This window comes from Sorex fumeus, unplaced genomic scaffold (assembly GCF_029834395.1).
Source record: "Sorex fumeus unplaced genomic scaffold, SorFum_2.1 ptg000063l, whole genome shotgun sequence".
NCBI classification, from domain to species: domain Eukaryota; kingdom Metazoa; phylum Chordata; class Mammalia; order Eulipotyphla; family Soricidae; genus Sorex; species Sorex fumeus.
The window spans coordinates 36108227-36133631 of NW_026606120.1; the positions used below are offsets into that span (position 1 = coordinate 36108227).

Below are 25405 nucleotides of genomic sequence, written 5' to 3' on the forward strand. Positions count from 1 at the left end.
AGGTGGGACAAGCCCTTCTCCCTAGTCCTCTCCCCGCGAGGCCGTGTGTCCCTGCCTATGCGGGGCCTCCCTCCCATCACTGCATCACTGCTCCCTCTGTCTTTGCGTTGGGTGTCAGTAGCCTAGATCCTAGCAATTCTGCTCGGACCAACTGGCCCCTGCACAGCCCAGACCTGACTCTGCTTCCCCACCAGGCAGTTGTCAGGCCACCTGGCCATGGGAAACGATCCCTGACAGTTTCTGGGAGCCAGGGAATTCCTGGATTGAGGAATGGCTCTTTGCAGGAAGGAAAGCAAAGTTCTCAATCTTATCCGGCTTTCCAGCTCCACCACCTTCTCTCGCAGAAAAGAATTTCAGAGTGAAACAAGTTTGTTTGGGAAATAAAGGGAGGGGAAGAGAAACATGCCTAAGAGAAAATGTGGATTTTTTCCTCCCAAATGAGAGTAGCAAAGTACATATCCCAAGTAGGGATGTACAGCCCATTTCCCCAGAATAGGGAAAGTAAGAAAGTTCACACATCAAAAAAAAATTTGTTTCCTTTACTGTGCAAACTTAGTTTATAGGAAGTTTCCCAAACTGCCCCCAAAGTCCATTGGAGTTGTTGATATTCTTAATGTGGCCTTTGTTTCAGTGGTGGATTCTCTCCCAAGAGGTCCAGCCATGCTCAGCGTGGAAACCTCCTCAGGAAAGACCTTCCTCTCAGGGGCCTTCATGTCTTGGGCTGATTTAGGTTCTATACAGTGTTTCCCAGTACATATTACCAGGCCTGTCATATCTTTCTGCCTGCAACACAGATGACTTTTTTATTATTTTTTATTTTTTATCAGTGAGACACCATGAGGTACAGTTGTAGACTTACAAATTTTGTGCTTGGATTTCAATTATACAATGATCAAATGCCCATTCCCTCCACCAGTGCCCATTTCCCACCACCACGGATCCCAGTATCCCTCCCATCCCGTCCATCCCACCCTGCCTCTGTGGCAGGACATTCCCCTTTGTTCTCTCTCTCCTTTTGGGTGTTGTGGTTTGCAAAAGAGGTATTGAGTGGCAATCATGCTCAGTCCATAGTCTACTTTCAACATGCATCTCTCCTCCTGGGAGGATCCTCCAAACACCCTTTATTTGGTGCTCCTTTCTCTCTCTGAGCTCCCTTTTCCCCTCGCATAACACAGATGACTTTTAAAAAGTGAATCGGAAGAGAGACAGTAGCCTCTAGAGGGCAGTATATGCTGAAGTCTTTTCTACCCTCTCCTCTGCCAGGCAATGCCTGGGCAGGTAAGCACCAAGAAAGTCTGCAGGAGCACCGGTATGCCATGGGCACTTGCATCCCATCTGCCCCACTCAGCAGTCATCCAATTGCACGGAGTCCCACTTGATCTGCACAGTGTGGCGGTCAGCCTAGCCACCCAACTGGGGGGAGCCTTGGAGCTTCGTCTGGAGAGTGGGTTGCTCTCTCCTGAGGACTGTCAGCCCCCACCTCTGCCCGGTTCCTCTTCAGTCCATCTCCTTGTCTCAAAGCAAGTCATTTCGTAAGGAGACAAATAGTGAAGCAAAGCAGTTTGGTGTAAAGATTATAAGTTATGAGAGAATACTGCATTCAAGAAAATGCACAAGTTTTCCCCTAGGGGGTAGCGCTTCCTTTTATTTTCCCCATAATGTAAAAGAGGAATTGCACTTCCCAAGTTGAGATGTGGTGCCCCAGAATTGGGAAGCACCATGCTTGCTCTTGAAAAGTTGGTTTTATAAGCTTTTCTTCCAAACTGCCCACTTGCAGCTCTCAGAGTCTGTTGCTATGGCATTGTCAAAGGAAAAGTTTTGGACTTTCGGTTGTCCACTGTCATGTCCTTATGATCCTCCCGAAGCTTCTCTCAGGTCCCACTACCTCTGTGCTGGTGCTGGCACCATCAGCTTTACCAGCCTTGGCTCCTGTGTCCACAGAGTGGTTCCTGCCTTAATGCTTTGGAAGACTTAAGGCTAGTGGCAGTAATGTCTATGAACTGCACCTTGGTTTTATTACTTCCCGAGAACTCAATGGTAGCCCATCACCTGTCTTACTGCAGGTGAACTTGATGGCAGAATGGCTCAGGATTCTGAAAGAGAAGGCTCTCTCTCTCCTAGCTGGGGTCCTGGGAAGGAAACAAGAGATCCAGTTTGGATATAGGTGGACGTGAGTGACATGCCCAGGGCATCTGCCACCTCAGTGATCTTCAGGGTTGATTCAGCTGTTCTGGCTGCCAAGACTTTGTGTTTTGTCACAGACGACACCCTTCTCGGCTGGCCGAGGCGTTTGAGTAGCTGAGCCCCCCTGCTAGACCCTCCAAAGTGCTTCAGGTCCAGTTTCGATCATTTGTTTCCTCCTCTGTGGGTGGTGGAGCAGACAAGTGGGGTGGGGGGAACTAGTTTCCAGAATGGATCTAGTGCAGTATTTTCCATTCAGCCAAGCACACACTGTCACTGTCACTGTCCTCTCGTTGTTCATAGATTTGCTTGAGCAGGCCCAGTAACGTCTCCACTGTGACAATTGTTAATGTGTTTGGCATATCGAATATGTCATGGGTAGCTTGCCAGGCTTTGCCATGCAGGCGAGATACTCTCGGTAGCTTGCCGGGCTCTCCAAGAGGGGCGGAGGAATCGAACTCAGGTTGGCCATGTTGGCCACTTGCAAGGCAAACGCCCTACCCGCTGTGCTATTGCTCCAGCCCGAACCAAGCACACAAACAGGAACAATCACTGCTTCTGGGAAAGGTGAAGACCCAGAGTTAGTTGGTGCAGTTAAACCCTTCCAGCCTGCTCAGTTTTTGTCCTCAAGCAGTCAGGACTGAAAGCAGAGGACTGAACACTAAATTCAGTCTAAATATAGTAGAATTTACTGAATATCCTGAGTCTATACCCAGTAGAAGTGTTATTAGAGAAAAGGAAGGGCAGGGAAACTGGAGCAAGTGGTATCTGTCTGTAGGCTGCCCAGACTGGTGAAATACCTTTATAGATTCTTTTAAAGAGGGTGGGGAAGAGCAGGCTTATCTTCTAGAAGAGAATTATCTTCTATGTATTTTGGGTCCACTTGGAATTTTTATCTGGAACCATTTTTTAATGATTAGAGATTAGAACTATTGCTAATCTCACCCTACACGTTTCCCTTTGTTCCTTATTGCTAACTAAGAAATGCCAACAGTAATGACAGCTATCTCAATGCATGCTAAAACCACAAGGAAAACAAAGAAAAGATAGAGCCCTTGTTTGAGATAAATTGTGGAAATGTCAATCATTGTCGAAGAGAAACTAAGGATTTCTTTATTTAAAAGGAGTATTCCGGGGCCTGAGCAATAATGCAGTGGGTTGGGCATTTTTCTTGTATGCAGCTGAACCAAGTACAATCTCCAGCACCCTATAGGGTCCTCCAAGTCTGCCAGAATTGATTTCTGAGTGCAGAGCCAGGAGTAAGCTTTGAGCACAGTGGGGTATGGTCCCCAAACCCAAATAAATAAATCAATGTAATATTCAAAAGCACCAAGGAAAAGGGGTCCTTGACCATAGGTAGTTCAGGAAACACTGGTCTATACTGGCTCAGTCTCCTTCAAAAGAGAAACTGCCCTGACCACAGCGTCTGGCAGGGGTCATTTAGTTTTGAAGTTAGTACTTGTGGTTTTATGGAACCGAGAACATTTGACTTGGTGGTGGGTTAAGAAGGAGTAAGACTTTGGTCTTGGGTAAGGAACAGAGGGAGTTACTGGAATGTCTCTTCAAAGTAGGGAAATGGCACCATCAGATTTGCTTTCGAAATGAGTGGGCAAGACAGGTGGGGTGTGGGAAGATGAGCTATTGGCGACTACTATGAGGATGCGGTCAGGAGTTGGCAGGGGTGTGGACAGAGGACAAAAGGGTCAAGAGCTGTTGTCCTCTGTCTTCACTTCTGTTGAAAGTGGAATTTGAAGACAGGAGGTGAGGGGCATGTGACCACTTTCCTTGGGTGGCTTTGTTGGTTTCCTTACTACTGATCTTTTTTTTTTTTAATAATAAATTGGCTTCTGTGCTGTTTATTTAAATAAGGTTAGGTAAATGGTTATAGAACCTGTATCTGCTCTTATCTCACAGTGCTCACTGTCCTCTCGTACATTTCTTGACTTTATCTGGAAATATAGAGAAGTGGTTCCCAACTTCACTCAATCTCAAAAATCCTTTTATTGGCCCTTTTAATCATCCTGCACTTCTCAACCTGAGGATATAATTTAAATTCAATCTCCATAGCAAAAAATATATCTGAATGTTTAATAGACTATTAAAATATGATTTTTCCCAAATATGCAGGCATCAAAACCACTCAAGGTAAAGGGTAAAGGCCCTCCCGTTGATCGTCGATTTGCTCGAGCGGGCCCAGTAATGTCTCCATTGGAGACTTTGTTGTTACTGTGTCTGGCATATCGAATACTCTCGGTAGCTTGCCGGGCTCTCCGAGAGGGGCGGAGGAATCGAACTCGGGTCGGCCATGGCCATGTTGGCCGCGTGTAAGGCGAACGCCCTACCCGCTGTGCTATTGCTCCAACCACTCAAGTAAAATTTTAATATTACATATTATAAGGAGGAGAAAACTTTTCTCTATTCTTCTTGGTTCTTTGCAAACTAGTTGAATAATCAAATTAACAGACAGACTTGTATGACGAAAAAGAAAACATATTTAATTACATATATGTGGGGGCTCTACAGAGAAGTGAGATCCCACAGCCAGTGGGGCAAGTTGGGGTATATATCCTGATCAAAGATGGGCTGACGGCCTGGGCTTCAAGGAACAAGGAGAGGGCCCGGCATGATGAGGAGAGGGTGACCTCATAGCCTGAAGTGTACATGTTCCCTGATCAGCTATGTGCAGTGCTATGTAGTTAAGTTTCTGACTGGGAGGCATTTCTAGTAATAATCCTAATTTGGGTGTTCATTTTATTTTCATAAAATCTCCAGTTCCTATTTTTCTTGGCCAGTAAGGGGGAGGCCCAAGTTTACCCTGAGCTTTCGGGGCTTTGTTGGCCTCAGCTCAGATAATCCATATGCCAAGTCACTGTGGGATTGGGGGCTCCCAGAGGCGTCTTGAGGAGCTTCCCCGCAGTATAACCTGTGCTTACCTACCGGTGCCTGGCACAGCTGGTAGTTCATTGTATGTGCTGGAGATGCCACGGGGCGTCACGCAGCAATCCTCAGTCTATACTTGACTGACCAGTTATATTTCTTGTAGCAGTCTAACTTAAGTTGGTGGCTTTTTTTTATTTGATGAATAACCTATAAGGAACCAAGTCATAAATTCTTAGTCTATTCAATAAATTAAAGAAAATATTTGAAAGTAGTACCAAAGCATGTGAAGTAGTTACAAAAGACTGTTTTTTCCCATTGTTTTTTTAAAAAATTTTATTAGTGAAACACCATGAGGTACAGTTGTAGACTTATAAATTTTTGTGCTTGAGTTTCATTTATACAATGATCAAATACCCATCCCTCCACCAGTGCCCATTTTCTACCACCACAGGTCCCAGTATCCCTCCCACCCGCATCCCCCCCCCATCCCACCCTGCCTTTGTGGCAGAGCATTCTCTTTTGTTCTCTCTCTCCTTTTGGGTGTTGTGGTTTGCAAAAGAGGCATTGAGTGGCAATCATGTTTGGTCTATAGTCTACTTTCAGTTATTTTTAAAAGATAAGTTTACGGTAGGTAACACAGACAGACTTGTACTGTATTATGTATGATTTACACATAATAAAAGGTACCCTTATTAAGTGATGGGGAAAAATGTGAGTAGGACATACTATTAGAAGATACACTGAACAGATTCATCAGTAGAAAACATCCCTTATATAGTGAAAGCCACTCAGTACTAACAAGCAAGAAACTAGGGGAAAGATTAAAGTTCATTATTTACAATACCTGGAAATGATACAGGAAGTATTTCAGGGGCCACACAGGTCAGTCTTGGGTAGGGTCCGGGGTTCTGCTTTTGTTGAGTCAAGGGTGGGAACCAAGAGTTGCCTACACTCTTCAGTGATGAATTCAAGTCATTGAGAGTTGATGTGTAAAGCTCAGGAGAGAATGAACAGTAGCCCAAGTGGTCAGTTATTGAAATCAGCCAAGACCTCTGAAATCTGACCTAGTCTGCATTGGCCATATGTTTATTCCAGATGGGCCTCTCGGAAGAGGTGCCTCTTCATGGTGGGTAGCAACAATGCTTTAAGGAGCATTTGATTCCCCAGAGAAGGCAGCCCATGGTTAGGGCTTATATGAGGCTGGAGCACCAGGTCAGCTGACTGGGAGCTGTGGGGTGAGGAAGGGTTCCGTTCCCGTGTGTCCAGTTGTCCATTCGTTACCACTCACATAGTCACTTTCCCCTTTCCAACGCCTGTAGCCTATCAGCTCATCACTGTGGTGATTGCAGCAGCAGGAGGGGGCCTTCTGCTGATCCTGGGCATCGCCTTGATCCTGACCTGTTGCCGGTGAGTCACGGGCTTCATATGAACTCTTTTTTTTATTTTGCCTGAACTGTACAAGGACCTGGGTCTACTCTCTGGGTAGGATTGTTTGGGGAGTTGGAGGTTACAGACTGATGGTTGCACAGCTCTGAATACACTAGAAAAACTTTGACTTGAGCACTTTCAGTGAACAGGTTAAGAGCAACAAAGATGAGAGTGGCTACCTGGGACATTTCAGCAGCTTCTGGTAGCTGGCACCAAAACAGTGGGGTGAACAGATACTTGGCTCCAGCCTTCCTGGAAGAGGCGGAATGGAGTTTCTACTGGAAAAGATGGAGAAGTAATTGCTCCCTCTTCTCCAGTCTGGTATTCTGAGGGCTTACTCCTGGCTCTGTGTTCAGGGATCACTCCTGGCAGGGCTCAGTGGACCATATGTGGTGCCGGGATAGATTTTGGGTCAGCCACATGCAAGGCAATCCCCTTAACTGCAGTCCTGTTATGCCAGCCCCTTTATTTAGATAAGGAAAAGTTATGATCTTTGATTTAGATGGCCATAAATGCTGATGGAGGGATGGATGTTAGAACATTGTATGACTGAGACCCAATCATGAACAGCTTTGTAATGCTCTGTCTCACAGTGATTCAATAAAATAAAAAATCTAAAAAAAATAGATGACCATAAATGACAGGACTTGTCTGGGCATAACAAGTGGATGGAATGTACCAGAGTTGCAGTTATCTTTTTAACCATTGACATAAAGGGCATTTTACAACATCTTCTGATTATAGTCAGGCTGCTGAGAGTAATATGCCCTAAATGCACAGTCAGGAATATAGGCCTCCTGGCACAGAGTTTGTCTGTGTAGGAGAGGGAAAGATTTTCCTTCTATCCTACTATGTTATTTTGTCTAATCTAATAATTTAACAGATTAAAAGGAAAAAAATTTAATTTTATTTTGTACACAGGGGTGCCTCAGAGAACTTACTCCTGAGGACAAGAGAAAGGTAGAAGTTTGCGGTTGAATCTGTGGGAATTTATTGCTGCTAGCTCAAAATAGTGATGAATCACTCCAGGATGTTTTCTGAGAAATTAGCCAGTAGGTGATTTAATACTAGGCAGACATCCTGGAATACTTCCTACCACTGATGCTACATGGTTTAGTTTGCTGGGACCACTGTCATGTGTACGTCATGGTTGTGGACCAAGGCACCACTAAGCATCACTGCAACACATGTCCCAAAGTGGCACTTTTGTGGGTGGATCACCGCCTGTCTTTTATGAAATTGCTGTCAAATCATCAAAGGTCAATTGTGTGAATAGAAATAAAATTCTGGGTATGTGAGTTGGAACTAGAGAGAGAAAACCTTATGTCAAGGGGACATAAGCCTATTTGCTGCGTGTCTAGGAGCCTGTCAGAATGCCATATTGGTGGCTGTTGGTCATGGGGAGGGAAGGTCACTATGGATGTTAGTCACTGTGTGAGACATATGCCCACTCCCCATTGAGCACACAATGGAAGGCTATTAACAACTCCCAAGAAGGGGCAACACCTAATTACAGGCGGTTTTATAATAGTGAGTCATTTTATGTCTGACCACAAATTTTAGTTGATAGAAATGTGAGCATAAGGAAGAAGTTTTCCATAATCTTCCCCAGGGCAAATGCAATTTAAATTGTCTGCTCTCTGGTCCATTAGATAGGCGAAGAACACATATTCTAACAATTCACAGTCAATGAAATCTCACAAATAGCAAAGAAGTTCTAGATTTCCCCTGGCCCACTGAAATGAGAATATATATAGGTTCGTAAGTAAATAGAAAGGAATGGAGTGTTGGTTGGTTTTGCCAACTAAGCATCTATTGATGGCTTGGGAAGCTGCTGCCTGTGGTAGAAGAGCACTGGCCAGAGAGTGCAGAGACTGCAATTCTAGTCCCACCTCTGTGAGGAACAAAATGTGACCAGGAAACATTTAATCTGCTCCAAGCCAGAGTTGCTCATTCCAGAGATCCTGTTTAGTAAGGCCAGGCAAAGCCGACAAGCTTCCATGTAAATTCTGTGAAGAGTAAAAGTGTAAAGTGGGAACTTTGGGTGTCTCTGGCTCCAGTGTTCGTGAATTTATGACTCTTGGTCCCTGGCCATTATCTCTTCCCTCACGGAGTCCTGGTATTCCTGTCCTTGGCAGAAGCTGGAAGATCTTTTGCATCTATTTATTCACCTAGCTGTATTTTCTTTGGTTTTAAGTAAATAGCAAGAATAACAATTACAGCCCTCAATGTGTGGCTACCAAGAATATAGCAGTGACTTTTGGCCTCATTTTATTTGGAAACTCACAAGTAATTTTGAATTTCACAGGAACAAAATTCATCACTTGTAAAAAATTTTGTTTTAACTTATAGAAAGAATAAAAATGACATAAGCAAACTTATCTTCAAAAGTGGGGATTTCCAAATGTCCCCATATGCTGAATATCCCAAGAACCCTCGCTCTCAAGAATGGGGTCGAGAAGCTATCGAGATGCACGAGAATGGAAGTACCAAAAACCTCCTCCAGATGACGGATGTGTATTACTCGGTGTGTATCTCCATGCCTGGGGCTTCCACAAGGCTCCAGTTTCCTCCTAGAAGTAATGGAATTTCTTTTTGTTGTGGTAAAACTGGTACCCTGGCTAGTTAAGGGTTAAAGAGAATGGTGGTGTGTGCCTCTAATTTACATGATTTAATATTCAGCCTGCTTGCCATCTGCTTGCATGGCATTGGTTAGTTTTGACATTGAGCAATGTGTATTTTCCATGAGTCATGTTACTTTCATGTCCTTAAGGGATAATGCTCGTACTATTGACCTTGCCTTTAAGTGGCAGGAATAGAAAGTGGAAGAGAAAGATGCTTGAGTTGTTGAGCTGGGACTTTTGTTTGTGTATTTGCCCTCTCTTCTTGATCTTCTGTGGTTGTGAGGTCAAAACTGGGAAAATGGAAACTGATACTATGAGAACCATTCAATGTAACCTTCACCTTGCCCTTCTCAAGGTTTGGATTCTGTGCTCAGGGCTTGCATTGTTTCCTGTCTAGTCCTACACTACCTCCTTTGGAAAGATGGGCCATCACCTTGCCTCTGACTTGTGCTGCCCCAACTCGAATGTCCCCATTCTGTGTGCTGTTCAGTTCATTTCACATCACCCTTCTATATCAGCCATAAAGCGATCACAAACATGGATCTCTAAGCAGGATACTGAACAGACTTGTGCCCTGGTAGAGATACAGGTATTGACAGGGAACTTTGACCCAGAGACACTTAATAGCACCAAGTAATCCTATAATGGCCACAATCCCACTGGTTGCTGTGGAGATTAACATTGTGGATTCAGACTTTCAATGGGAGGGGTGGGTTTGTTCAGGCTATGGAAGCAGGGATGGAGTCTTTGGGTTTTTTTTTGTGTGTGTGCGTTTTTTAAATGAATCACTGTGAAATACAGTTACAAAGCGTTCATGTTTGAGTTTCAGTCATACAATGATCGAATGCCCATCCCTCCACTAGTGCACATTTTCCAGTGTCCCCAGTATCTCCCCTCCCTCACTCACACCCCTCCCCCTGCCTCTATGGAAGACAATTTCCCTCATACTCTCTACTTTTGGTCATTATGGTTTGCAATACAGATAATGAGAGGTTATTGCATTTCGTGCTTTATCTACTTTCAGCACACATCTCCCATCCCGAACGATTCCTTCAACTATCATTGACTTAGCGATCCTTTCTCTATTCCAGCTGCCTTCTCCCCCAGCTCATGAGGCAGGCTTCCAACCATGGAGCAATCTTCCTTGTCCTTGTCTCTACTGTTCTAGGGTGTTAATCTCATATTATGTTATTTTATATTCCACAAATGAGTGCAGTCATTCTATGTCTGTTCCTCTCTTTCTGACTCATTTCACGTAGTATGATTCTCTCCATGTCCATCCACTTATGAGCAAGTTTCATGACTTCATCTTTCCTAATAGCTGCATTCCATTGTGTAGATGTCCCAGAGTTTCTTTATTCAGTCGTCTGTTCTTGGGCACTCGGATTGTTTCTATTCTGTCTCTTGTGAACAGTGCTGCAATGAACACACAGGTGCAGATGTCATTTCTACTGTGTTTTTTTTGCACCCTTGGATGTAGTCTCAGAAGTCGTATTGCAGGGTCATGTGGAAGCTCAGTTTCTAGTTTTTTAAGGAATGCCCATATTGTTTTTCAGAAAGGCTGGACCAGTCAGCATTCCTACCAACAATGAAAGAGAGTCCCTTTCTCCCCACATCCGTGCCAGCACTGGTTGTTCTTGTTCTTTCTGATGTGTGCCAGTCTCTGTGGAGTGAGATGATAACTCATTGCTGTTTTGATTTGAATCTCCCTGATGATTAATGATGTAGAGTATTTTTTCGTGTGCCTTTTGGCCATTTGTATTTCTTTTTTGAGAGTTTCTGTTCATTTCTTCTCCCCATTTTTTGATGGGTTGAAGGTTTTTTTCTTGTACAATTCTACTAAGGACTTGTATATCCTGGATATTCCTTATCTGATGGATATTGGGTAAACAATCTTTCTCATTCCATGGGCTTTCTCTGTATTTTGGTCATTGTTTCTTTTGAGTTGCAGAAGCTTCTTAGTTTAATGTAGTTCGATTTGTTTATGTTTGTTTCCACTTACTTGGTCAGTGGTATTTCATCCTTAAAGATGCCTTTAGCTTTAATGTCACGGAGAGTTCTGCCTACATTTTCTTCCATATACCTTATGAATTCAGGTGTAATATTGAGGTTATTCCACTTTGATCTGACTTTTTTGCCTGGCGTTAGACAGAGGTCAAGGTTCATCTCTTTGCAGGTAGCTGTCCAGTTTTCCCAGCACCACTTGTTGAAGAGGTTTCCCTTGTTCCACTTCACATTTCTTGCTCCTTTATCAAAGATTAAGTGATTATATATTTGAGAGTCTGTGACAGAATATTCAACTATATTCCATTGGTCTGTGGGTCTGTTTCTATCCCAACACCATGTTGTTTTAATTGCTACTGCTTTGTTGTACAGTTTGAAATTGGGGAAGGTGATGCCACCCAAAGCATTGCTTTAGCTATTTGTGGGGGTTTATTGTTCCATATGACTTTTAGGAGTGTTTTGTCTATTTTTTTGAAGAATGTCTTGGGTATCCTTATAGGCACCGCATTAAATTTGCATAATGCTTTGGGGATTATTGCCATTTTGACGATGTTAATCCTCCTGATCCATGAGCATGGGATGTGTCTCCATTTCCTAGTGTTCTCTTTTATTTCTTGAGCACAGCGGGTAGGGTGTTTGCCTTACAAGCGGCCAACATGGCTGACCCGAGTTCGATTCCTCCGCCCCTCTCGGAGAGCCCGGCAAGCTACCGAGAGTATTCGATATGCCAGACACAGTAACAACAAAGTCTCCAATGGAGACGTTACTGGGCCCGCTGGAGCAAATCGACGATCAACGGGAGGGCCTTTACCTTTACTTCAAGTAGTTTTGGAATTTTCTTTTTATAGGTCCTTCGCCTCTTTAGTTAAGCAGATTCCAAGGTTTGATTTTCTGAGACACTACTGTGAACAGGATTTTAAAAAATATTTCTTTCTTCTCTTTCATTATTTGTATGTAGGACAGCGAACTTTTAAGTGTTTTTGTTTTGTAGCCTGCCACTTTACATACAAGCCTATTGTTTCTAGTAGCTTTTTTTGTAGAGTCTTTAGGATTTTCTTAATATCATGTCATCTGCAAATAGTGATAGCTTGACCTCTTCCTTTCCTGTCTGGATGCCCTTGATATCTTTTTTTTTTTTTGCCTAACTGCTATGGCAAGAACTTCCAATACTATGTTGAATAGGAGTGGTGAGAGTAGGTAGCCGTGTCTTGGGGATGGAATCTTTGAAAAATGTTAACCTGGAAGAAAAATTAGGAGAAATAAGGGGAACAATAAATGTAGATGCATTCTTAGCTTAGGTTAAAAAATTTTCTTTGGATGTTTCTGAGAAGGGCTGGAGCGATAGCACAGCGGTAGGGCGTTTGCCTTGCACGCAGCCAACATGGCCGACCCGAGTTCGATTCCTCCGCTCCTCTTGGAGAGCCCGGCAAGGTACTGAGAGTATCTCGCCCGCACGGCAGAGCCTGGCAAGCTCCCCGTGACGTATTGCCAAACACAGTAACAAGAAGTCTCACGATGGAGACGTTACTGGGCCCGCTCGAGCAAATCGATGAACTACGGGAGGACCATGACCGTGACCGTTTCTGAGAAGAGTTTTTCTTCCTTCTCTGTCCCCAAGACAAGTTCTTCCTCTACTATCTGTAGCCCTAACTCTGAGGTATCTCAGTCTTTGCTCAGGCTGCCCAACCCAGGTGTTGTGATTACTGCAAGGAACAGGGCTTGACTTAGCTAGGTTTTCTGGAGTTAAAGTGTTGCCTTAGATTGCTAAAGTCAAGACTTTCAACGACCCTGTAGTCACTGTACATATGGCACGTCAGAGGAGCCAGTGGAAGCAGAGCTGAAGCCAGGGCATACAGCTGTCCCCAAGGGAAAGAACTGTTTCTCACCAGGGACCCTCGCCAGCACACATCTGGCTTTTGAAGGACTCATATCCTTAAGCTTTTAGTTCAACTGAGCAAGCATTTCCATCTTTTGGTCTTTCTCAAAGTCACCCCACACTCCCTGGGGGCCTTTTGCACATCTGGTGGGAATCTGAGAGCCATTCAGGTGGGATCCTCCAGTGGGCACTGGCTTCACTCCTGGGGCCTCTTCCAGCCCCAAGAAGATCAGGCCCCTCTCTGGGCAGGAGGGACGACCTTCTGCTAAATGCCAGTGGAGCTCTGAAGCCACTATGCTGCCCAAACTGGCTTTTTTTGAGATAATAATTCTATAATAATTTGTATCAATCATAATCAAGATAATGGTTAATCTAAGTATTTTTCTATGGTAGTCTAAAACTGGGCTGGAGCGATAGCACAGCGGGTAGGGCGTTCGCCTTACAAGCGGCCAACATGGCCGACCCGAGTTCGATTCCTCAGCCCCTCTCGGAGAGCCCGGCAAGCTACCGAGAGTATTCGATATGCCAGACACAGTAACAACAAAGTCTCCAATGGAGACGTTACTGGACCCGCTCGAGCAAATCGACGATCAACGGGAGGGCCTTTACCTTTTTACCTTTTTAGTCTAAAACTATTGGGCTTAATTATTAATAATACCATTCTTGATTAATTTTTTAATCCTATTTTTAAATATGGGCAGAGATATCCCAGTTTCCTAAAGAGATGGGCTTGGTAAATAAATCCATCCTCTGTGAGGTGTAAGTCGTCCATCTTAATTCCACTTCATGGCTTGGTGTTCTGCCATGCCAGGGATCAAGCCTTCCATGGTAAGGTACGTGGTCTGCTGCCGAGCTACATACTCAACCCAGCTATCCTTCTTTTCTTTCTTCTGATTGTTGTTGGGTAACATGGCTGCAGTAATGTTATGATTTTGGGTGTATAAAGGTTCTTCACCTCCACCACCACCAAAATACTGACGACCCTCCACAATGTCCCGTGTCTCTTTGTGCCACTTCTCTGCTCTCCTTTCCACCCTACCACCTCCCCAGTTTGGTGACTTCAGTCGGATAATCAAAGTCCAAGTGTTTCTTTTCCCTGGACATTGCCATTGCTTTTCTTTATAGGCCACATATTAGTGAGACTTGCGGTATCTAACCCTCCCTCTGACTTAGGACGACTATCACTTGACATGGTTTTCATTTAATGATTTCATTTGACATGACATCCTCTAATTCCACCTATATAGTAGCAAAAGAAAAGTTTTCATCTTTAATTAGAGTTGAGTAATATCTATTGTATACTTTACAATTTCCTCACCTGCTTCTCTACCACTGGGTATTTGTGTTGTGTGGCTCCCAGATTTTGGCATATAATAGTGCTGCAATGATCGTAGATATGCATATATTCTTTTGAATTATTATTTTTTGCTGGTTTGGTTCGGAGCACATCTGGTGGTGCTGAGGGCCTTCTTGAGGCTGTGCTTGGGGTGCCATGTGGTGCTGGAGCTCCAGCCTGGCCTCAGAGGGGCAGGTCATGTGCTCCTGTCCTTTGACCTGTCTCCCAGGCCTGAATTAATGGTTTGGTGCTCTTGGGTTAGCTCCATAGAATTTCTGGAACATTTGGAAGCTCTATTCTTAGTTCTCTGTACAGTTTTCATAGAGTCTGAACCAGATATTTCTACGAGGGGTTCTTTTGAATTAAATCCCCACCAACACTATCTTTTGTTTGTTTGTTCATTCTGGTTTTTTTTTTCAGTGTCTTTGATATTGGCCATCCTGACTGGTTAGAGGTGTTACCTCATTGCCGTTTTGATTTACATTTCCCTCATGGTCACAGTGAATACCTTTTTCTATATCTGTTGGTCGTTTATATGCTTTGTTTGAGGAAGTGTTTGCTCATCTTTCCATTTTTTAATGGAATTGTGTGTTTTTTTAATTTGGGGGGGGGCACATTCAGCTGTTCTCCTGACTCTGTGCTCTGGGATCACTTTTGGAGGTGGTCAGGGACCATATGCAATGCCAAGGGTCATGCGGTGCAGCACAGTACTGTTTCTCCTTAGGGTTGTTATTGGCCTTCTGTCAAATGTATGGGGTACAAATATTTCTCTCTCATTTAATAGGATGTCTTTTTATTTTAACCTTAGCTTTCCTTTGTGTGTGCAGAAACTTTTATGTTTAATGTAGTCCCATTTGTTTATTTTTGCTTTTATTTTCTTTGACAGTGGAAGTCGAATCATTGAAGATAGCAATGAGGTAGATATCATGGAGAGGTCTTCCTATGTTTTCCTTGATGTATTTTATGGACCTGGGTATCAAAATCTTTAATTCCTTTTGAAACAACGTTTGTGTATGGAGTAAAATCAGGATCCAATTTTATTTTGTGTATGGCTATCTAATTTTCCTAGCATCATCTATTGAAAAGTCTTTTCTTCCTCCACTAATGCACCTATCTCCTTTTCATTAAATAACTGTCATAAATCTTAGGATTTGTTTGGGCTGGAGTGATAGCACAGCGGGTAGGGCGTTCGCCTTACAAGCGGCCAACATGGCCGACCCGAGTTTGATTCCTCCGCCCCTCTCGGAGAGCCCGGCAAGCTACTGAGAGTATTGGATATGCCAGACACAGTAACAACAAAGTCTCCAATGGAGACGTTACTGGGCCCGCTCGAGCAAATCGACGATCAACGGGAGGGCCTTTACCTAGGCTGTCAATTTTTTTTTATTGGTTTAAAAGCCTGCTTTTATTCCAATATCATATGATCGGAATACTGCAATTTTGATTAGTGCAATTTTATAGTATAATTTAAAATTCAGGTATGGAAAGCTGGGGAGATGGGCCGAAGATCTGGAGTGCATGCTTTGTATATGGGAGACCTGTTTTTGACCCCCTGCATGACATGGACACTGCCCACCAGGTCAGCAGGAGCCCCTGTCATTGCCAGGTGTGGCAAAAAAAAAAACATTCACCTGGGGCTGGGTGAGGATACAATACATCCTGTGCATGCACCCAACCCTGGTTCCATACCTGGTACTTTATGGCCTCTAAAGCATCACCTGGTATAGTCCTGGAAACCACTGCTGGTCTGATTAGCCAGTATTGCTGGGAATGACCCCATGGGCCCTCCCCTCTCCCTGCCAAAAATGAAAATCTAAAGATGTTTTGAGAATGCAATGAATGCAATCACTCCCATTTTCTTTTTTTCTTAGAATTGTCTAGTCAAGAAATTTTACAGTTCCATGCAAATTTCAGTAGTGTTTGTTCTCTGTTCTTGAAGAATGCTATTGGGATTCTGGTAGGGATTGTGTTGAATCTGTGTGTTGCTTAGGATCATGTGGCTATTTTAACAATGTTAATTTTTCCAATCCAAAAACATGCGCTGTATTTCCATTTCCTGGTGTCTTCTTCAATTTCTTTCAATGGACTCAGAGTTTCCAGTGTATAAATCCTTCACCTTCTTCCTTGATTCCTAGGTTCTTGATGCTTTTAGACCTGGCTTTCTTAAAAAACAACAATTACATTTTAACTGAACAGTTGTATTAACTTCCCTCTTTTCTTTTCTCCCTCCAGCCCACAAGTGTCAGGAATCCTGAGCTTGAACGGAATGGACTGTACCCGGCCTACACCGGACTGCCAGGGTCACGGCATTCTTGCATTTTCCCTGGACAGTACAACCCATCTTTCATCAGCGATGAGAGCAGGAGAAGGGACTATTTTTAAGTGCAGAAGAAAGAGGGTGCGGCTGCACTGAGAGCTGCAGGACCTCGTTGCTCAGAGGGAGTGCCATGTGCTGGCAGCTCGGGCTCCCACCTTTGAGTGGCACGTGGAAAGTGGACACATGTGAAGGGAGCAACCACAGTGGAAGGAGACAGTGGATGGAACCTGTGGACTTGGAACTGCAGGCTGCCCGTTGGCACCTTTGCTGTTACTGTGAATGTACATGGGCCAGTATGAGAGTGAGTGACCACAGCACGGCCACTGGCTAAAGGAGTGGGTAGTTAGGTTAGAGCAAGTCATTGGGCATCACCGCAGGGACCCAGTTTTCCCTTAGTTTGCACTTTAGTAAATTGGGTAGGGATAGTTCCTTATATATATATATTTTTTTTTTTTCAAGGCCATTCAAAAAATAAGGTCTCTTTTCCTCAGCCATTTCCATAGACCTCAGCTTGGGGATTAATTCGAAGCAAAATACTGGCTCTTTGCTTTCTTGCCCAGTTCCTAAACCAGACTCTTTCAGCTGGGAGCCATAAGACTCCCAGGAGATTCCAAGGGGACACAGGTGAAAATCATATAGATGAGAGGTCATTGCATGAGACCAAGAGGCCAGTGGGTAGGATAGGGGGCACAGGAGGGAAACAAGGTCTGAAGGGGGCCCCTGTCAGAACAGTGTTGAGAAATGTTTTCTAAACTGATGTGGACGATGAACATCGCCCTCGGCTCTGGAGACGTAGGTACCATCTTTCAGAATATCTAGACCTTTCGCTCCAGTTTCCAAACCAGCTGCCCAGAGGAGGCACTGACATTTGTGAGGGACCGTGCACAGTGCAAGTCCAGGTGACACCTGTCTTGGAGATGATATTTCCCTTTGCACTGAAGTTGCCTTGTGTCATCCGGCTCAGGGCAGTACTACTTTCCCTGCTGTTGGAGTCGCCTGCAAGTGAGCTGCACAGGCCCTGGGGAAGACTCCTGCAGTCTTCCTCTCCAAGTGCTTCTCAGGGGCACGGGGCCTCCTCCTTGGGGCCACGGCTGCTCTTGGGGGATAGAGGAGGAAGCTGTCATTGGAGCTGGTATTCCACCAGCAAAGGAAAAGTGGCAGCGCGATCTGTCCCCAAAGCTGAGGAATAAACCAGCTGCGTTTCCTAAAATACCAGCTCCGCTTCAGAAACTTGAGGAAGAGCGGCTCGGGTGCTGGGATGTGGCGCATGGGGGTTACCTGCCCAACGGTGCCACAACCCTGATTGGCCTCATCCAGACTCTGTGTGGAACTTTGAACCAGCCACTCAGAGCAGCGGGCCCGTCAGAAGCCACTCACCTCCTTTCTCTGGGCGGCCGTCCCTCCCTGTGCTGCTCTGCAGCTCCCTCTGGAAACAGCGCAGTGATGCCTGTCAGCTTCAGAGAACTGGGTTTCTGGCCATCAAGGGCTGGGGGAGAATTTGCTATTGGGAACTAAATCCGCACGTCTTTATTATACCTGTGTGGAGAGCATTGTGAGGGGGTGCAGGCAGAGTGGGGGTGCTCAGTGTCCTTTTTCGTGTTCCTGTGGTGACTCATATCCTGGTCTGGAATGACGGGAAGGGAACCCTGAGGGGAAAGGCCATCCTGACCCGCTCTCAGGGATGCTTTCGGAGACGCTTCCTTCTGCTTGGGCCTGGGGTCCTGTTCAGGTTCCATTTGCTCTAGAATGAGCCAGCCTTACTCTTCTGTGCTCTTCAGCCTGGGTTTTGTCGGGTGCTTAGGGTCCTGGGATCTCCACGAGGTGGTCCCATTACCTCCTGCGGCAGCAGCGCTAGCCAGGTGGAGCCCTCTGAGAACTTAAACAGAGCACTTCAGCGCAGGAGGCCATGTCTGCAGGGTGTGACAGTGTTTGGGACCGCTCCCGGGAACCAGCTGGCCACCAGCCCTCTGCCCCGTGGCCATGCTTCTGACTGGAGGGCCCCGGGGCAGAAAGGAGGCAGGTTGCCAGATCTTGGTGCCCATCCCGGAATCCAGAGCCATGTGGGGCGGGGGAGGGGGGATGCTAGCTCCAAGTTGCAGGCAGACAGGTGAGCCACCACAGACAGTCATCTCCTTGGTCAGTGCCAGAACCCATCTTTCCCACGGAAGAAAGCGTTGTTCTCTCGCCAAAGCGTCCTTGAGGAGAAGCCCCCAGGCAAGTAAAGTGTGTCCCGGAGGTGCCAAGCATGTGCTGTTAGGTGTTGAAGACTGGAATGTGTCAGGTCTGTTCTTGCTTCCACTGTTCAAAGGCACCCTGCATGGGGGAGCTGATGAGTAGCTCCGGACCCTGGAGGCTGTGTGGGCAGGGGAGGCAGCTGGTAGCGGCCACCCCAGTGGAAGGGAGAGTTTGGCTTCCTTAGCTTGTGGGTAATCCCACCACGGCATCCTCCTGGGTCCATCAACAGGGCAGCCGCATTCTCTCCACAGATGCCACAAGGGCCAAGGCATACCCAGCAAGCCGCAGCCTGGGCCCAGGGCCCATGTCAGCCCCACTGCCAGAGTGCAGGGTCCTGCAGCGCCCAGGCAAGTGCGGCAACCCCAGGGCAGAGGCTCTCACCTGCGGCATCTGCAGGTGCATCTGAGCTCCGCAGGGTCTTACATATGTCCCTCTTGTCCCCGTGAGTGAGTTAGGAAGTTTAACAGTCCTGGAGAGTATCTCTTGGGTTCCATACATGGTTTGGCTCCATGCAGGGCACCAAGCCTCGTGTCCATTGCTCAGACATGGCACCTTGCCAGGATAAGCACTTGGCTTTCAAGGTGTGGGATTGGGACCCTTTTCCTAGCTTAAGCACACAAAAATGTCAGGCTTGTTGCATATGTTTCTGTGGACCATGCGGCCATTGAGAAGGAAAGTGCGTCTGGAGGTTCTGGGGGTGTGCTTAGCGGTAGAGCACATGCCTGGCATGCATGAGGCCCTGGGTGCTATCCCCAGTGTCTCCAAACAACAAATATCATGGCATGTGCCTAGCTAGAAAAACTGGTACGTGGCATTTGGAATAGGAGCGGGGGGTAGGGTAGGAGCATGACCTGCACTGAGGACAAATACATGATAAGACATGCTTCTGAGGGCCACTCAGAAGCCACTCATTCCCGTGGCCAGGCCAGGACTGCCACAGTAGAAGCGTATTCAGGGGGACAGTATCGGAGTCAGTGGAATGTCATAATTGTTGGCCAAACTTCCTCTTCTGAGGAAGGTTTATTTTTAGAGGCAGCTGAGTCATTTAGAGCCAAAATTAATTGAATTTATCCTGTAATCTAGTTGGCTAATGGCCTTCAAGGTTAAAAACCAAAATGTGACTATTTAGTTATGAAAATGTAGCTTTCAAGTTGATCTTTGCAATGCAGCATTGCATGGCTGTGAACAAAAAGGTCTTTGATTTTCTTTGGATTGATTTAGATGAGAAAGTTTCCACAACAGATGGGATAGTGTCATTCCCTCACATGTGGTTTTGGAGCCACTTAAATCTGTCGTGCCCTCTTTGGCAGTGCCTGGCCTGTTCCTTATGGCCTGGCCGAAGGCAGCCCAGGACCCCCAGCTCAGTTTAACCAACACGCCTGAAGTTTGGGCCCATCCTTTTAAGATAATTTCCCTCACCTTGAAATAAGAGCACTGCTTCAGAGGGAGGGAAATTAAGAAGTTCAGAATTGGTATTTTGTATCTTATTTAAACATAACCGTGTCAGAGGTGTGTTTTTTTTCTCTGTGGAAACCTTGGTGGGAATTAGAAAAAAAATTCCATGTCCTTCTGCTGGACAAAGTGTCATTCCGAGTGTTTGGAAAACAGATACTGTTTTGTTGGGTTTCAGCTTTGCTTTTGAGTAGATCTTCTCTTTGTCTTCTCTTGAGTCCCCCAGAAAAGGAAGGTAGCTAAAATAGCAAAATCCTCGAAGTGCCAGTTCATCTGTTCTGCTGAAGAACTTTTTCAAGCCTGTTACAACCCATCCTGCCTGGTGGACACTCAGAAATGCCTGTGAAACCACCCAAGTGGATGGCTTAGAGCTAGCGACAGGCTGATTGCCACTGCTATAAAGAGGAAGTTTAAGGAATTTTCTGGGTAGATTCTGGTTTTATTCCTCTTTGGACACATCTTATGTAGAGACTTGGGTGAGGAGGATGGTGCTGCGTAGGAGGGACTGGGAAACTAGCCCTAGTGCCGCCCTTCCTAGGCAGCCCAGCCTGTTTCATGGGTTGCTGAGCTTTGTTGATGCTTGTGTTGCTAGATTTACAGTAAATGAAGCATGTAGTTGAGGTAATGAACTTTTTTTAGTTTTCACATATTGCCCAGACTTCTCTTTACAAATCTTAGCCCCAGGTTGTGTTTAATCTATTATGAGGATGTTATTTAAAGTTGTACCATAATTGCAACCTCCACTAATTATTCAGTACTGTAGCAGCAAAGTATTATTTGTAAGGATTTGGTTATTTTTATACTTATATTCATTATAAGTCTGGCGTTGTAGTCAGTAAAATGATGCAATAAATACATACCATTTTCATTGTGTGTGTTTTCTCTTAAGAACAAGAAAATAAGACGAGGGCATAACAGTATGTTTCAGAAGGGCATCGCCAAGGCCAGGCCTATATCGGGACTGAGTCCTTTCTGTTTCCTCAGTGCCCAGCATAATGAAGAAATACATTTGTGGTCACGGATGGGTGGACAGACAAATGGATGGATAGGTCAGCCCAAATGTTAAAAAGCCTAACTGGGGATAACTCCTGCTCTTGCTTCCACTTTGTGGATTGGAGAACAGAAATAACACCATTTGGATGGTCTCTTCTGTAATGTTTCCCACATCTCTCCATGCAAACTCCTCACCTCTTGGCAGAGAAGGATAAAGGCCGCTGTGGTGTGCTCTGTGAAGGGATGGTGGTGCCTTTAAGAGGTGGCCATATCAGGGAGATGCAAATCAAAACAACAGTGAGATGTCATCTCACACCACAGAGAATGGCACACATTCAAAAGAACAAAAGCAACCACTGCTGGCGTGGATGTGGGGGAAAAGGGACACTCTTTCACTGTTGGTGGGAATGCCCACTAGTCCAGCCTTTCTGGAAAACAATATGGACAGTCCTTCAAAAACTAGAAATTGAGCTTCCATATGACCCCACAATACCACTTCTGGGGATATATCCTGAGGATGCAAAAAAGCACAGTAGAAATGACATCTGTACCTATATGTTCATTGCAGCACAGTTCACAATTGCCAAAATCTGGAAACAACCCAAGTGCCCTAGAACAGATGACTGGTTAAAGAAGCTTTGGTACATCTACACAATGGAATATTATACAGCTGTCAGGAGAGATGAAGTCATGAACTTTGCTTATAAATGGATAGACATGGAGAGTATCATGCTAAGTGAAATGAGTCAGAAAGAGAGGGACAGACATAGAAGAACTGCACTTATTTGTGGAGTATAAAACAACATAACATGAAGCTGACACCTAAGGATAGTAGATACATGGGACAGGTAGATTGCTCCATAGCTGGAAGCCTGCCTCTGAGCAAAGGGGAGAAGGCAGCTGAAATAAAGAAGGGATTACTAAGAAAATAATGGCTGGAGGAATCGGTTGGGATGGGAGATGTGTGCAGAAAGTAGATAAAAGCATGATGGCCTCTCGGTGTTTGTATTGCAAACCATAATGCCCCAAAGGCAGAGAGAGATTATGGGGAATAATGTCTGCCATGGAGGCAAGGGGAGGGTGAGAAAGGGGGGTATACTGGGGATATTGGTGGTGGGGAATGTGCACTGGTGGAGGGATGGGTGCTTGATCATTGTGTGATTGTAATCCAAACATGAATGCTTGTAACTATCTCACAGTGATTCATTAAAAAAGACAAGTAAATAAGAGGTGGTCATGAGCCATGCACTGTGGCAGCCAGTTAAGTGTGGCTGCTAGGCTATAAGAGTGTCAATTCATCCATGGTTTGTTTCTGTCATTCGATGGCAGGGGTGGAATCCTGGCACCATGTTTTATGGCTGAAACCTTGTCAAGAGGAGAGGCCAGTAAGAGAAACATGGGTGTGAGGGCTGCTCTGACCTAATGAAATCAGGGTGGCAGCTGGTCCAGCACCTGGGGTTGGAGACTCCAACAGCACTCGTCACCTGCTCCTGGCCTCTCAGCTTTCCCCACCCACCTGAGGTCTCCGCAGGACCCCCACAACAGCCCCTTTTGTGTTCCATCCCTGCCCAGTCAGACTTGCATCTCTCAGCACCTCAGACCCACTCTACCCTCTGGAAGTTCTAAGATGGGGAGACATGCTGTCCGCTCACAAGCTGGCCTGAACACTGTCTTCATGAATGTGACTAAGCCCTGTGGCATTTCCATATCAGGTTTATCAGTTAGTAAAAATACCTGCACTTAGAGAATACAGAGCTGAGTCATTGTTTAGTTGCTTGGGGCATAATACTGGTTCTGTAAATCCTGGGTGTTTCTACACTGGAAACTAAATGGCAGGTCATCTTTATTGCCCCAGTACTGAATTGTGACAACAGGTAGCACCAGTTGTGGCAAATATGAGGTTGGAGTCATAAAGATACAACAGAGAGGCTGGGAACAAATATATTTATGCTCTTTTTTATTGGCCTCATAAAAACTTACAGCACCATAATAAAAGCCTGGACTTGGACAGCCTGTACAAGCCACTCTCATGATTTCATGGCGTTACTCCTAGATTAAGAGTTTCCTCAGAATTCTGAGCCCTGTGTCCTTATCGTTAAAATGGGAATAATAATCACTGCCCCACAGAGTTGTTGCGAGGATTGAAAGGGAGAACTCAGGGGACTCAGAGAAATAGTAGATGGGCGTAAGAAACTTGCCTTGCTTGTGGCTGACCCTGGTTCAATCTGGCACTGCATAGGGTCTCCCAAGCACCACCAAGAGTGATCCCTGAGTGAAGATCCAGGAGTACGTCCTGAGCAACAATGGCTCTGGCTCAACCCCCATCCCCCAAACCCTGCCAAAAGGAGAGAATTCATACGAAAATCCTCTGTCTACAAAGGAACATAACACATTGTTTTTCTTCTATAGGGCCTTCCATCCTCCAGAGAGAGAATGGTCATGTCATTTCCAGTGAATGTCCCTCTTCTTGTCATCTCCCTTTCTTTCCTTTACAACCTACTCCCCTTGTGCTGACAAGGCCACTGGGCTCTAGACCACTCTTGGGGATAGGATTCAAGGCAGCTGTATAGTATTCCATTGTGTAGATGTACCAAAGTTTCTTTAACCAGTCATCTGCTCTAGGGCAGATGTGGAGTGTTCAAGGGTGTTCTGTGGAGTGTGCTCTGTGTGGACTCTGAGGCCTAGGCCCCCAGAGGAGTCATGGGCAAATGAATGACTCAGCAGAATCCCTCTACCAGAGATCTATTCGTTGGATCCCAGAGATTTAACCCCTCTGGGAGCTACAGGCTGATCACTGACAGTGGGTAAATCAGTCTGATATAAATAGACAGGAACTCTAAGCAAAGGCTCTTAGCAAAGGCAGACAGACATGTATAGATGAAACACTAACTGCATCTAGGAAGCCTTCAGCTGATGAGTTATGGAACAGCCATACCCCAGGTGGGTGTGTTTGTGTCCATGTCTACGTTACTAGATTTTCCCACACCAACAAGTAATTCTCAGTGCAGGGTGTCCAAATTCAACTCAGTGCCAGGGTGTAGCTCAACAATAGAACTCTTGCCTTTCATGTGTGAGGCTCTGGTTTCCATCCCAGCATTGAAAAGAAAAGAGAATTTAGTTCTTATATGAGCCATCTGGATAGGTAAAGGTAAAGGCCCTCCCGTTGATCGTCGATTTGCTCGAGCAGGCCCAGTAACATCTCCATTGGAGACTTTGTTGTTACTGTGTCTGGCATATCGAAACTCTCGGTAGCTTGCCGGGCTCTCCGAGAGGGGCGGAGGAATCGAACTCGGGTCGGCCATGTTGGCCGCTTGTAAGGCAAACGCCCTACCCGCTGTGCTATCGCTCCAGCCCCATCTGGATACAGCATACATTTCCAACATGAAGGGACCCAGCCCCATGAGACTGCCCTCAACATCAGAGGCCTGCTGCACACTATGAATCAGACTATACGTAGTCTGACTATAAATCAGAGGTTACAGAAACTGGGTTTGTTGTTTGGTTAGAATAGCTCACAAAACTCAGGAAATCTGTATTCACTAGGCTGCTGATGTCTTACAATATATTTTATGAAACTATAAATTTACTATTTTATTAAACTACAAATTTACTATTAGCATAGTAAAGAATATGAATTAACAGCTAGATGGAGACTCACAATCGGGCAAGGTTTCAAAGGAGTGTTTGTTCTTATGATCTTGGGGTCCAGCATGGAAGTTCACAGTAGCATTGATTCCTCACCCTTTTTTTTTTTAAATTAAAGTACTGTCATTTACAAAGTAATTTATAGTTGAGTTTTAGACATAGAGTTTTGCAGCACTGCTCCCCTCACCAGTGTCAACTTCCCTCCACGATGTTCCCAGGTTCTTTCCCATATTGCTCCCCCTCCAGCTGCCCTCTGGACAGGCCCCTTCCTAAGTTTGGGTGTTAGAGTTTTGGTCTCTTGATTTCAGTGTTGTTGACTCTGTGGTTTGGATATTTGACTCTAACATTTCTTAGCACCAACTTTGTACCTGTCTCGACCTGGCCCCCGATGCTTCTCATCTGTCTTTTATCCCCCACCCCTCCATCCCTCCACT

At 45.3% G+C, this 25405-nt stretch overlaps 1 protein-coding gene across 1 annotated transcript in view; it reads left to right on the forward strand.

Moving 5' to 3' along the window:
* The window catches only part of HEG1 (heart development protein with EGF like domains 1), a 92745-nt gene extending 71544 nt beyond the window's left edge, over positions 1-21201 (forward strand). Inside the window, exons 13-15 of the mRNA XM_056126485.1 lie at positions 6381-6468; positions 8842-9016; positions 16562-21201. Of these exons, the coding sequence (XP_055982460.1) occupies positions 6381-6468; positions 8842-9016; positions 16562-16711 (413 nt within the window). The 3' untranslated portion in view covers positions 16712-21201. The remainder of the gene's footprint in view (positions 1-6380; positions 6469-8841; positions 9017-16561) is intronic.
* Positions 21202-25405: the final 4204 nt, after the last annotated feature.